Below are 13,698 nucleotides of genomic sequence, written 5' to 3' on the forward strand. Positions count from 1 at the left end.
ATGAGAGACAAATCAGCAAATCAGTAGTTGATTGCTAACCGCCAAACCATTAGAGCGAAAAGCTCAACTTTCATTTTTAGGAAAGCAATGAATAGCCAAAAAGAGCTGGGAGATTAATGACAAGAGGTAGATGTCACAATCTGCCCAAGCCTGGGCCAGGCCAGTTCCAGTTCCAATTAATTTGAAAATCAAGGCAAAGTCAGAATTAATTATGACTAGGCCACAGCAGCGCGCTGATGAAATCGTTTGATACGTTTTGCCTGGAGAAGGGATGATTAAGAGGTGATATGACTCCCATCTTCAAATATTTGAAGGGTTAGCAGATAGATTATGAAGTTAATTTGTTTTCTGGCGTTCCACAGGGCAAAACCTGAACCAATAGGTTTAAAATTACATGCTGAAGAAAAATGCAGAAATAGCAGGAAGTCCTTCCTAAAGGTACAGGCTACTCAGGAATGGGAAAGGAGGCCATGTAAGGTGCCGAGGCCTCTTCCATTAAAGATCTTATAACAAGGGATGTGTTATGGAAGTGGATTTCCTCTATCCACAAAGTTTTGGATGTAGTGATGTTTGGGATCTACTCCAACACTATGATCCAATACACCAGGATATATATGATTCTGAGCATGCTGAAATGCAAACAGCAGGAATGGTTAGATCAGCGGTTCCCAACCTTTGGTCCTCCTGGTGTTTTGGATTTCAGCTCCCACAATTCCTAACAGCTGGTAATGTTGTGCCTCAGAATAGATTCACCTTGCTTTCTCTGACAAAACCAGCCAATCTTGAGAGGTAGGAAGTTTATCGAAGCAATCAAGTAAAAGCAGTACAAATTCAGTGGTTACAAGGTAAAAAGTTCAATATAATCCTTTGGAGTTTGAGCAGGAGACATGGAGCAAAGCAGGAAGCCAACACCAGGAAGTAGCTTAAGGTTACATGAAGCCGGCCGTTTCTAAATCCCTAGCCCCCGAGCTGGAGCTACTGCAAGCCATATTGCAACGTTGAAACTAACACAGGAGAAATCTCCAGGCAGATTACTTATACGTTACACTTCAAAACAGCAAACATCAAACAAGCCTTAACGAGCAGTTTTCCCACAGATGAGGTCAACACTTCTCTGCCAGCCGCGAACTCCTTTGCAACACCTGGCCTGGGCGGCCTTGCCGCCCCGCAACTGTCTGACCTTGCTTCCCAGCAACTGCCTTATCAACCACATTCCGATCTTGTGAAAGCATTGAAGACACAGACCTGTCTCTAAATTGCCTGTCTCTAAATTCATGGGAAGAAAACTGAGAGCCCACATCTGCACTACCATTCCCATCAAGCTCCTCACTCCCATTCCCATCAAGTTGGTGCTGAACCACAACAGGTAAGATGGCTGAGATTTCTGAGACTTAAGGTCCAAAACAACTGGAATATCAAAGATTGGGAACCGCTGTGTTAAATGAACAAGAAAGTTGAAGGGAAAATCTGGAAGTAGAAGTGAAACAACCTGTGTTTGTATTGATTAATCATAAAGGAATTATGGGTAAGACATGCAAGTTAGGAATCTTGGACTAAATGAAATAGTTATTCCCAACTAGAATAGACTCTACTGAAAAAATAAGAATTCCCACTGATTCAACCCATCTATTCTAGTTTGAACCAATAATCTCATTTAGCCCCTTTTCTGTTTCAATTTTTTTTTTACTTCTGGGTGTTAAAATCAGGAAAAGAATACCTTGCTATCATAAAAAGACTGTTCTTAACAATTTAAGTAAAAGACTCTAGCAGGAAAAAGGCCAATATCTACTCTTTTCAGCACTCACATTCTAGGTCAGCTTCTTCTCCTGTAAGGAAACGAATTACAGCCTCCAATTGGCTCAGCTTTCTGTGATCTGGATCAATATCTGTAATGCAATAAATCCTAGGGAGCAGAAGAAAAAACATGATTTAGATGTTCCCTTGAGCTACCTTTGTGCACTACTACGAGCTATTCTGGCAGATTTACATGCCTGGGACCAAAATAAACTCCAGCTGAAACAACAACAGTGTTCATTTCAGAAACAAAGTAAGTTGCAGTGGTTGAGATCTGTAGGGTCCCATCTTGAAAATTACATCACGCACACTCAAGTAACTAAAACTTGAGAACTTCTTCCATGAACGGAAATGGAAGTCTGAGAAGTAACTATTGCTTATTACACTAATTCAGTTGGTATTTGTGTGTGCATTTGTATATGTGTGTGTACACAAGAAAGAGAGACGGAAATCCCTTCAGTTTGAGTAAGATTAAAGAAGCTTAAGAACCAGTGCTAACACTTCCTAAGAGATTCATTAAACCCCGCAGGAGCCCCCGGTGGCACACTGGGTTAAACCCTTGTGCTGGCAGGATTGTTGACCGACAGGTCAGCGGTTTGAATCCGGGGAGAGCAGGTTGAGCTCGTTCTGTCAGCTCCAGTTTCCCATGCGGGGACACGAGAGAAGCCTCCCACAGGATGGACTGGGTTTAGTGAATCTCACACATCCGGGCATCCCTTGGGCAACATCCTTGCAGACAGCCAGTTCTCTCACACCAGAAGTGACTTGCAGTTTCTCAAGTCTCTCCTGACATGAGAAAAAAGTCAATCTGCTGATTTTTCAGTATTAGTAACTAAAATGAGTAAGCTCTACAAAAATTAAAAACACAATACAATTATTTTGTAGACTCAATACTGTTTCATGGGATATGCAATGTCTCCTTTTCTTGAATATGGTTAAATTTTAACTGGAATAATATCACTAAAGATGGTTCCTGGAAACCATTGAACTATTTTTTTCTTGATCCTTTCAATGGAGAACATTCAAAGTCAAACAGTAACTACAGGCATTTTTTCTTCATTTCAAGATTCTCCACTTACCACTCATTTGCCAAGGTCAAATCTGGCTGCAGCAGATCATGCAAACCTGAAGTCAAATGACAAATGATACTGTAATTAGTTATTTCATCACAACTTTTGTTGATCCTATTCATTTCTGCACACGTTTCATGTTGAATCTGGGGAAGGGGGAATGGGCATGGCAGATGAGCTCTCCTACTTTCAATCAATATAGGTTCAAGTTCAGGCTGAAGGTACATTCAAATAATGCATGAGGTATGAGAAAACACCTTTTTTAAAAAACACCACGTTCATCAGTAAATCTGGGTTTTTTTAAAAAAAGAAGAAGAGGTTAAGAAAGTGGGCTATTTTTTCCTGATGAAAGCTCTTTTGTTTGGTTTCAGATATGTTCAGCAGTGGAACTCTCCGCCCTGGAGTGTGGTGGAGGCTCCTTCTTTGGAAGCTTTTAAACAGAGGCTGGATGGCCGTCTGTCGGGGGTGTTTTCAATGCAGTTTTCCTGCTTCTTGGCAGGGCGTTGGACTGGATGGCCCATGAGGTCTCTTCCAACTCTATGATTCTATGTACATGTCTATCTCTCCTCTGATGGTTAACAAACTGACTGAAGTACCGTAGCTAAATAGCTGGTATAATAATAATAATAATAATAATAATAATAATAATAATAATAGGCACACTGGTGCAGTACCTAAAAACCTTGGCCTGCACTTAAAAACAATTGGCGCTGACAAAATTACCATCCGTCAGCTGCAAAAGGCCACTCTACTTGGATCTGCACATATTATTCGCTGATACATCACACAGCCGTAGACACCTGGGAGGTGCCCGACGTGTGATCCAATGCAAAAGCCAGCATAGTGATCCTGTGTGCTGTGGACTACTACTAATAATAATCTATTTGTATCCCACTCTATATCCCCAATGGGGACTCAGGCACTTCACATTCCAGAAGTGTTCATGTGAGCCTATGCATAAGTATCCATTCATCTATGGAACAGATTGTTGTTGTAAGCCTTGGAAAAGAAATTCGAATGGTAGAGAAAATTCAGAAGTCAAAGTCCAAATTGTTTTAAAAGCTTTGCTCTTACAGATCACTTGCAAAAGGACTATAGTCAGTACAAGACTATCCTAACCAATCTTGGCCAGACAGTTGGGTGGAGGTCAAGCTCATACCATTTTAGAGATACGGGAAATGTCTCTAAAAACTCCCATGTTTTAGATTCATGTCTACATTTTACTCACACTTAAACACACACAGCTTTTCCAAAGTATATAGGAATCAAGCTTTGGGTATTTAGCAGGATCTGTTTCTGTTGTCAAGCCACTAATTAAAATAAGGAAATAAATACTTCAGAAAGCTGTGGAGATTACAGCAATGAGCAAACTGGAATATAATTAAAGCCCAAGTGTACTATAACAAAGAAATGCTCCCCCTTTTCTCACACACCACTGCTTGATGAAACAGTGTCAATTCAACATACCTTCTTCCACTGAAGTGTTCCCAAGCAGGATGTATTCACCGTGCCCTCGTGAAAGAACAACGCCCAAACTGTGGTTTGGAGGAAAAATATTTTCTAGTGAGTAGACTTACAAAGACCTACATGACATATTGAAACTATTGTTGTAAGAAACATTAGCATTTAACAATTGAAGCGTATTTCTCATGTGTTCACTCAATAACCCATATGACACGCAGATGGCTCCTTGTTGCTATTCAACACAATCTGGAAAGTGTTTTATTTTTTTAATTCGACATCCTGGAACTCAAATCTGCCCATCCACAGATTTTCTACCCAAGATGGCCTTTATATTGATCCATGCTATATAGAAGGAATTTGCTTGCTGTTATGTTTTAAAAGGCCTCCTCAAAGTTAAATCTCAACTAAGATCCTAGTCTGATATTAATGCCTAGACTCATAGTACTAATCTCCTAGATGCCAAAGGAGAGGAATAATTTGAAATTGCATATTATTCTTCCATGTTGCTGTTGCGTTTTGGCTTCTATTTGTAGTCCCATGTGCCCAATAACCCTTTTACTGGCTACACATAAATACAACGAGTATACTATGGAGTGGCACAAACGGAGAATTACTTTTATTTTTCACAGCAGGGACAATGACATCATCTCCCAGAGCATAATTTACCAACCCTCTGAATGCCAGATAAATAAGATGATCATCTCAGTAGGCGGACAGGTTGTACTAGGGAGGGGGAGAAATGCATCACATACACTGAGCAGAAGTAGTGAGGACTTGGGGGAAAGTGGTCTAAATCTGTCCCCATGGAAACACATGGCAGTGCTAGTAACAGTCACTCTTCCCTTTTTGCAAGTGCATGGTTCCACTACTGGCAGCCCTACTACTCACAGAATTGTGACAAGAAAACCCACACATTATTGCCCAGATCTCGCTTGGGAAGGAGAAGCACAGATTTCTCATATATGAAGCAGACATCAGGGGAAGGTAAACTTTCATAGTGTTACTTATTCACCAAGGTTATAATAGAGTGAGGAGCCGTAGTTGGTTGGTAATGACAGCCTTGTTGATTCACATATACAGTAGAGTCTCGCTTATCTGACCTTCACTTATCCAACATTCTGTACTATCTGACGCTCTTATGCGATGCCCCCCATTCCCTCCAGCTTTTCCCCTCTCTCCATTCCAACTCTCTCTCCATTCCCAATAAGGGAAAAGGCAAAAGAACGAGGATGAGGAGGGAGAAAAAGGGGAAAAGAGGCAGGACCGGAAGCGGAAGCATCCTCCTGTCTTCCTTCTGTGATATCCTCACTCCTCTTCTGCATTCGGACACTTTCTGCTGGGCTGCTCTAGCCTTGAGGCATTGCCTTGCCTTGCCTTAACTCTTTGTGTCCCTGTTGTTAGTATTCTAGCGCCACGTTGGGCAGGTAACAATAGGAGGCTCCGTATTATCCAATATTTTCATTTATCCGACATTCTGCCAGCCTGTTTATGTCAGATAAGTGAAACTCTACTGAATGTGTGTTTTTCACTTGAATTAAGCCAACCCCTCAAAGCCAATATCAGCTCCCTTAAGAAATAATTCCACAGACCCTTTGGAGAAGGGTCTGCTTACTTACCTAAAGGGTGTGTCACTGATATCCGTATAGAAATAGTCATTAGTGAGGAAGAGAACCCGTTTCTGGGAAAAACAGAAAAATAATAAAAAATCCTGTAAGTCACTGGTTTTATACTTGGGATTGCAATGTTTTATAAGTTTTAATTCTCTTAATCTCATTTTTTTAATTGAAATATTTATTTAATTGTATATTGGAGGTATATTTTTTACGGCATTGAATTTTTGCCTATGCTGTAACCTCCTTGAGTCCCACTCGGCGTCGAGAAAGGCGGAATATAAATATAGTAAGTAAATAAATACTTTCTAAAAGGAACACTACATTGCAAATTAAGAGAAAGGCTAGATTCTTATTGTAATCTTATATTGTTATGTTGTCTTTTGTTTTATGTAATTGCGTTATTATTGTTCATTATTTATTTATTTATTTACTTCATTTGTATACCGCTCTCTCTCAGCCCGTAGGTGACTCAGAGCGGTTTACAACCAAGTCAGTATACAAAGTGCACAACATTAGCATTTAAAACAGTAACCAAGGCAACTACATTAATATAACAATACATCGATACATCAATATAACATCAATATATCCATATAACTAATCCATCACGTCTCATCAGCAAAGTTATAATCCGATCTCCTTGTCCATTATTCCATGTTCCATGATCAATCAATTAATTGCACTGCTTAATTAAACGCCTGCTCAAAGAGCCAGGTCTTCACTCTTCTCCTGAACGCCAGCAGGGGGGGGCAATCTAATGTCTGCGGGAAGGGCGTTCCACAGCTGAGGGGCCACCACTGAGAAGGCCCTGTCTCTCGTCCCCGCCAGCCATGCTTGTGTTTTTGGGTTTGTTTTATTTTATGTAATTGTTGTTTTGGGCTTGGCCTCATGTAAGCCACACCGAGTCCCCATGGGGAGATGGTGGCGGGGTACAAAGATGATGATGATGATGATGATTATTATTATTATTATTATTTTACAGATACAAAGGCAGTGCAGCTGTGCGTAGTACAGTCAGAAGCAGAAAAGAAGTTTGTCCCTTGAATGACATTGCTGATCATGTCCAAGTAGTAGATCTCAAGGGACAGCTGGCATCTTCCAAAGGGCATATTTGCACATCTAACAAGTGGAATGTTCATATCAGAACATCCATGTAGAGAGTTTGCATTTTCCACACCAGATGGGAGCTGAATTTAGAAGTCATGGCACATGCACTAGTTAATCCCATCATATGGGTAACAACCTCAATGTTTAAAGAAGTCTTACTAGATAAACATCTTTTACATGTTTATATAGAATTAAGTCCTATTGAGTTTGGGAAGATTTAGTTCTAGGCAGGAATGCGGTAAATTTATCCAAATCTGCATCCTTAGTCAATTAACTGCATACATTTTAAGATATTAATTTACTAAGCCTGTATTTAAGACAACACAAACGAATATGCCAGCTGCACAGCTAGGAGCACTTTTATGTTCCTTAAGTAGATCCTTCTTTCTTTTGTCCATCTGGGGAGGCGTGACCCTGACTGGCCCCAGTCAGCTCCTGACTTGGCAGCACTTGAGGAAACCATGGCACAGTCATTTGCCCCATAGCAGAGGACCTTGGAAAAAGCTGCAGTGCCAGGAAAAATGTATAGACTCCTATTCTTCCCCATTGCATGCTGCAAATGGCAAGCCAAGGATCTTTATATAGCTCCTAGATCAGGCATGGGCAAACTTCAGTCCTCCAGGTGTTTTAGACTGCAACTCCCACAATTCCTAACAGCCAGTAGGCTGTTAGGAATTGTGAGAGTTGCAATCCAAAACACCTGGAGGACTGAAGTTTGCCCATGCCTATCCTAGATGATACACAAACATGTTGCACACAAACATCACCTTGCATAAGAAAAGAAAGTGGAAATGTCTCTTTGGATAGTACCTTCTAGCCATTTGTTGTACATATATTTTGAAAACGTATATTGCTCAACTATTTGAGTCTGCCTTTAAAATGCATCAGATACTTTTCAGATTATCTCACTAAAGACCACAGTCTTATTCAAAATGCATGTATTTTATTATGTATGAAAGATGACTTGGTACATTTTCAGCACATATCACAGCAACACCATGTGTCATTTTCCTTTGGTTTATAGAAACAGCTTCAAAAAATCATCACCAGGAAGGCACCATCTGAAAGCCCAGAGGGAAATATCAATATATGTACAGGCAGTTCAATGAACATAATTTGAACTCTAAAGTTTTTATAGTCATCCTTAACACTCAAATACATAATCTACAGCCCTTTAAAGCAGCTGATGTCATACATATCATGGATGTCTCCTATCTGGGCCACCATAGCAGATAAACAAGAGTAATAGCCATGCTGAAAGATCAAATAATTAGGATAATATTATAAGGAGTGTAAGAATATGAGAATGAAAAATTGAGAAATGTGTGGGTGACAAAACTCGAGACCACACTGGATGTTAAAATCAATTATTTCTTGAGGGAGTTTTCTGAGCTTTCATCTTTATGGCTCAAGGGATGCAAAGCCAGTCCTCCCCTGCCTACTAATCGCTTCCTAAAGAAGAGAAACAACTCTCTCTGGAAAGTGTGTTTGTGTGTGTGTGTGTGTGTGCAGAGGAGGAGGTTGAGGTGAAGGGCCACAGCAAAAACAGAAGCAGCCTGAACAAGCTTCTCTTCCAAGTAGAAACTATGCAGTCAATGCAGACAATGCATTTGTCCTTGCAGGAAGATATATTTCTTGTTCAAGGAGACCTTCTTTTGTCCCTCACCAACAGACAAGCTCTCTGCTATCTATCAATCCATCATTTTCTCCCAAGGTGATTTTTTTTGTCTGCAGGGAAGGATTAGCAGGTGGCAGGTGGGAAGGGATGGGGGGGGGGGACTCAATATTGTGCACAGCAATTCAAGGAGATATATTTGTACTATCAAATATACCCAAATGGAATATATAACTCACTGAAGAGATCTTTCCTTGTAAGAATACCTGTGGTGATAAGAAACTATCCCCAAGCAATCTCTAGTTCACTAGCAGCACCCTCCTCATTGGAGAAATAGGAAGGCTTAGAAAGGAAAAGCCAGCTGACAGCAATACGCCTGGATGAAATATCCCTTGGCTCTGCTCTAATGCCTCAAATGTTGCACTCCCAAGTAACTTGGCTGAAGCAGAGCTGCTCACTCAGCAGCTGGGCAAGATGGAGCACAGGTGGGGTTGGCTGAAGACACAGAAGAGAAGGTGGCAGACAGCAGGACGACTGTCTATCCTTGTGGCTCGTTCCCATTCCTGCTGCAGTCACATGAGGCTGCTTTCCCCCTCACCCTATTGCTACCCTTCCTTCTGTCCATAAAGCACTAATCTGCAGCGCTCTGGAAATCCATCTGGCACGGTGACAGCAGGCATCAAGGGGACTCGAGGCAAGAGCAGCCATGCTTCACAAAGACAGCTTGCTGCTGCAGGGCAGATTTGTAACCTGGCTGCCAGCTGAGCATTTCAAAAATATCTCGGCTAACTTCACTGACTGGCCAAGGAGGGCCAGCCCAATAGCCCCCAAGGGACAACTCTGTGCGCGCGCTCCCATACACATCGGCTGGTTCCCCCATTTCCACCCTGCCGAGTTGGAAAGGCCTGGCCTCACCTACAGCCACAAGTCGATTTGATTCTGCTTATTGCATTTTGATCACTATTAATATTTTATGTCTTCTGGGATCTCTACCCTGCCGCACAGCATATATTTCACAAATACCAATAAAGCCACAACAAGAAAAACACATACTGAAACCCTCTTCTAAAACAGCATGAAAGCGACACAAGAGCAGCCAGCAGAGATAATATATATTTGCTATAGCTCAATTATTGAGAACTGAGAATAATAAAGATTCCCTATAACATCTGCTGGATTGAAATGTTCTTATAAGTTTTCTTAATGAAATCTAAGCTTGAGTAAGCAGAGGAATGTAAAAAGGCAGATCATAACGGGACTGTCCCATGTTATATCCATAGTTTCAAAACCACAACTGGAATACTGTGTCCTGTTCTAGGTACTGCAATTTAAGGGAGATATTGACAAGCTGGAATGTGTCCAAAGGAGGGCGACTAAAATGATCAAGAGTCTAGAGAACAAGCTATATGAGGAGCGGCTTAAAGAGCTGGGCATGTTAATAGTAGTAGTAATAGTAATAATAATAATAATAACAACAACAACAACAACAACAACAATAACAACAACTATATTTATAAACCGCCCTCTCTCCCCAAGGGGACTCTGGGCGGTTTACGCACAAAAAAGGCAGCCATTCAATGCACAACTCAAATACAACATTTTAAAATAAACAGAATAATACAATAATAATAATAAACTTGTGATAAAAGAGAAAATAACAGCTGCAGAAGAGGAGGCTGAGAGGAAACATGATGGTCACATATAAATATGTGAGGGGAAGTCATAGGGAGGAGGGAGCAAGCTAGTTTTCTGCTGCTTTGGAGACTGGGATGCAGAAGAATGGTTTCAAACTACAGGAAAGGAGATTCCATCTGAACATTAGGAAGATCTTCCTCACTGTTCAGCAGTGGAACTCTCTGCCCTGGAGTGTGGTAGAGGCTCCTTCTTTGGAGGCGTTTAAACAGAGGCAGGATGGCCATCTGTCAGGGGTGCTTTGCTTCTTGGCAGGGAGTTGGATTGGTTGGTCCACAAGGTCTCTTCCAACTCTATGATTCTATGAAAATGTCTGTTGTGTAGATACTCTGGAATTATGTCAGATGTGAAGCACAGATATGAGCAGAATATCAAGCAGACTACCCCTGGCTTGGGTTTGGTTGTCTTCTCACTAAGATGTTTAAAACCTGGAGTTGTGAATTTGGATTTCTGTTTTGGGAAAAATTACTGCCTCTTAACCAATTTCATTCAGTCTTACCTAAATAGAGATCCTGTCTATTTTTAGAAGCTAAACAAGGTCAACCTTGGTTAGTATTTTGATGGTTGACTGCGAATGAATTCCAGGTGCTGTGGGCTATATTTCAGAGGGAAGAACTGCTAAAAGCACATATGAATAGTCTCTCCCTAAGAAAACTCTATGGAATTCATGTAGTTGCCATAGCTATCTGCTGGGAATGCTTTAGCTGTAGATACTACACTGAGCAGTATGCTGAGCTCAACGGTCCATGAGGCCCCTTCCAACTCTATGATTCTAAGGTAACTTGAAGGTTCACTGAATTCTCAATGGGTTGCTGTGAAGCAAAAATGGGTCTGAAGAGAACTAATACTAAAAGGAAGTGGGGAGACATTGCATGTTAAAATAATCAAAATAAAGCAGATGGGAAAATCAGAAAAAAATCTAGAAAGTGTTTTAGACTGCTCCTTTAGTTCTGTAATCATACAAATGGTATATCAATTCTGTATGCCAGCTATCTTGTAAAGGCCTCTTTTGTCCTGAAAGGTACCATAGAAATTCCAGAAATTATGAATGAATAATTTTTGCATCTTAATTTTTATATTTGCTAAAAGCATGATTTTTTTGGATTACTCAAAAATATTAAATTTCTGTTTTACAGGGAGTGAAAAATAATTTTTCCATAATTTATTTCTATGTTAATTTTTTTCTGAGTATTTTTTTCTGCCAGATATCATAATGGTAAGCCAAGGAAGACAATAGTAATATGGTTCATAATATTTTGTTTACTATTAAAGAAGGAAAGGACTTTAATAAATTAATAAAAATTAAATAACTATTTGTATTCCGGCCGATCTCCCTAAAGGGATTCAGGGCGAATTCCAACAACAGAAGACAAACATTCAGTGCATATACAATAAAACTATAAATACAAGTACATTAACAAATTCCATATTTTTTATTATTATTTTTCCTAACCACCTTTATTAAGTGTGAGGCATACAAGGTTAAGGCTGGAATTACACAGAGGATTTGATCTGCCTTCTCAAAATCTCAATATTAATTAATAACTATAATTAATGTAGGTGAAGAGGTCAGTTAAGCTTTTGCACATGTGAAAGTTGAAGATCTGCAAAAAGCATAAAGTGAAAGCAAACAAAGTTGAAGTATTTGTATGTGTGGGGGAGAAAGGGAATACAAGTCAGGAATAATAAGGATCTCCTTTGGGATTCATGGCTAACCTTTAAAATAAATTTCATTATTATCTAGGAGAGGAGAGGCATATAGAGTTAGTTAATTAAATCCATGCAGAATTGGAAAGAAATGCATGTCACTCTCCCAAAAGAAAACAGTAGAGGGGTGTGGGCAACAAAGACTATTCTCTATAGCAGACATGGGCAAACTTGGTCCTCCAGGTGTTTTGGACTTCAACTCCCACAACTTGTAACAGCCTCAGGCTTAAGTGGCTGAGGGGGGAAAGGAAGGGGTCTTTTCCCCCTCAGCTGCTTTCCTGAGTGCAATGGTGAAAGGCAAGAGCTTAGTCCATCCCAGGAGGCCAATAATAATAATAATAATAATAATAATAATAATAATAGAAGCATGTCTTTCTGACATGGTTCCACTTCTTCATAGAATCAAAGAGTTGGAAGAGACCTTGTGAGCCATCCAGTCCAACCCCCGCCAAGAAGCAGGAAACCACATTCAAAGCATCCCCGACAGATGGCCATCCAGCCTCTGTTTAAATTGCCTTTTTGAAAACCTGGGAAGATAAATGGTGGGGGCAGCCAGGGGTGGCCATTCCTCCGAAGTGGCATTGTTTTATTCCTTTCTTGACATAACATAACGATTCAAAGTCCATAACTTTGGCCCCCAAACCTACCTTTGGTTTATACACAGAGGTGGCCCTAGGTAATTTTCAATGGTAAGCAAACAGTATTTTGGCACCCCCCCCCCCCCACCAATCACTGATATATATTTTCTGCTTGTCATGGAAGTTCTGTGTGCCGTATTTGGTTCCATTCCATCATTGGTGGAGTTCAGAATGCTCTTTGATTTGAACTATACATCCCAGTAACTACAACTTGCATATGTCAAGGCCAATTTTCCCCCAAGAGCGCCTCAAGAGCGCCCCTGGGCAAAATCAACTATACTGCAAGTGCTTACTTTGCGTAATGGTTGAGCCGCCCCTGTTTATACATGAGGTAGACTTATATGTGAATCAGGCCTGTAGCCAGGATTCTGATTCGGGGGGGGGGGGGGCTGAAGCCCTCAAAGCCCCCCCCCCCCCCGGCTACATGCCTGACGTGAATATATATAGTAGTTCAGACTGTTGGCCTTTGTAAGACAGCTGTAGACACGCTAAAAGAGAGTTGCTGATTGTGTTACGTATACACTTTTCTAATCTTGACCTCTGATTCAACAGGCATTACAATCTTATGTATTGCTTTCATAACCAGCAAGGTCTGCTTAAGCAGAGGTATGAGAGGGAGAAATAAAAAGTGTGTATATAAGACAATAAAAACTGACCTCTCTCCTTGAACCATTTTTCAGCTCTCTTAACAAAAACTGGCTTTTTCCAGGCAAGAGAAATCCAGTTTTTAAAGTGGATTTTTAAAACATTATCTAAAACACATTTTATAACGAGAAAGAAAACCCTGAAGAACAATATTGCAGACAGAGGCAGAGACCTGATGGTAGGTATGGGAGAGAGCTAATTAGATGTCTACAAATGTCACGCAGCAATTAGAAATGAAACATTGCACTGCGTTTAGGGAGCTGTGTGAGGAATAATTCTTAAACTTCTGCAGCAGAAGAACTGTGCAACAGCTATTTCAGTTCAACAGAAAAATGGGTTGGTTGGTGGTGTAG

At 40.6% G+C, this 13,698-nt stretch overlaps 1 protein-coding gene across 2 annotated transcripts in view; it reads right to left on the bottom strand.

Annotated features, from left to right (window-relative positions):
* CACNA2D4 (calcium voltage-gated channel auxiliary subunit alpha2delta 4) overlaps positions 1-13,698 on the bottom strand; it is a 215,143-nt gene that overhangs the window by 142,373 nt on the left and 59,072 nt on the right. For both annotated transcript variants that reach the window (XM_067469273.1, XM_067469272.1), the window contains 4 exons: positions 5,945-6,006; positions 4,332-4,399; positions 2,874-2,919; positions 1,806-1,903 (listed from right to left, as the gene is read on the bottom strand). In XM_067469273.1, the coding sequence (XP_067325374.1) occupies positions 1,806-1,903; positions 2,874-2,919; positions 4,332-4,399; positions 5,945-6,006 (274 nt within the window). The remainder of the gene's footprint in view (positions 1-1,805; positions 1,904-2,873; positions 2,920-4,331; positions 4,400-5,944; positions 6,007-13,698) is intronic.

Source organism: Anolis sagrei, chromosome 5, assembly GCF_037176765.1.
Source record: "Anolis sagrei isolate rAnoSag1 chromosome 5, rAnoSag1.mat, whole genome shotgun sequence".
NCBI lineage: Eukaryota > Metazoa > Chordata > Lepidosauria > Squamata > Dactyloidae > Anolis > Anolis sagrei.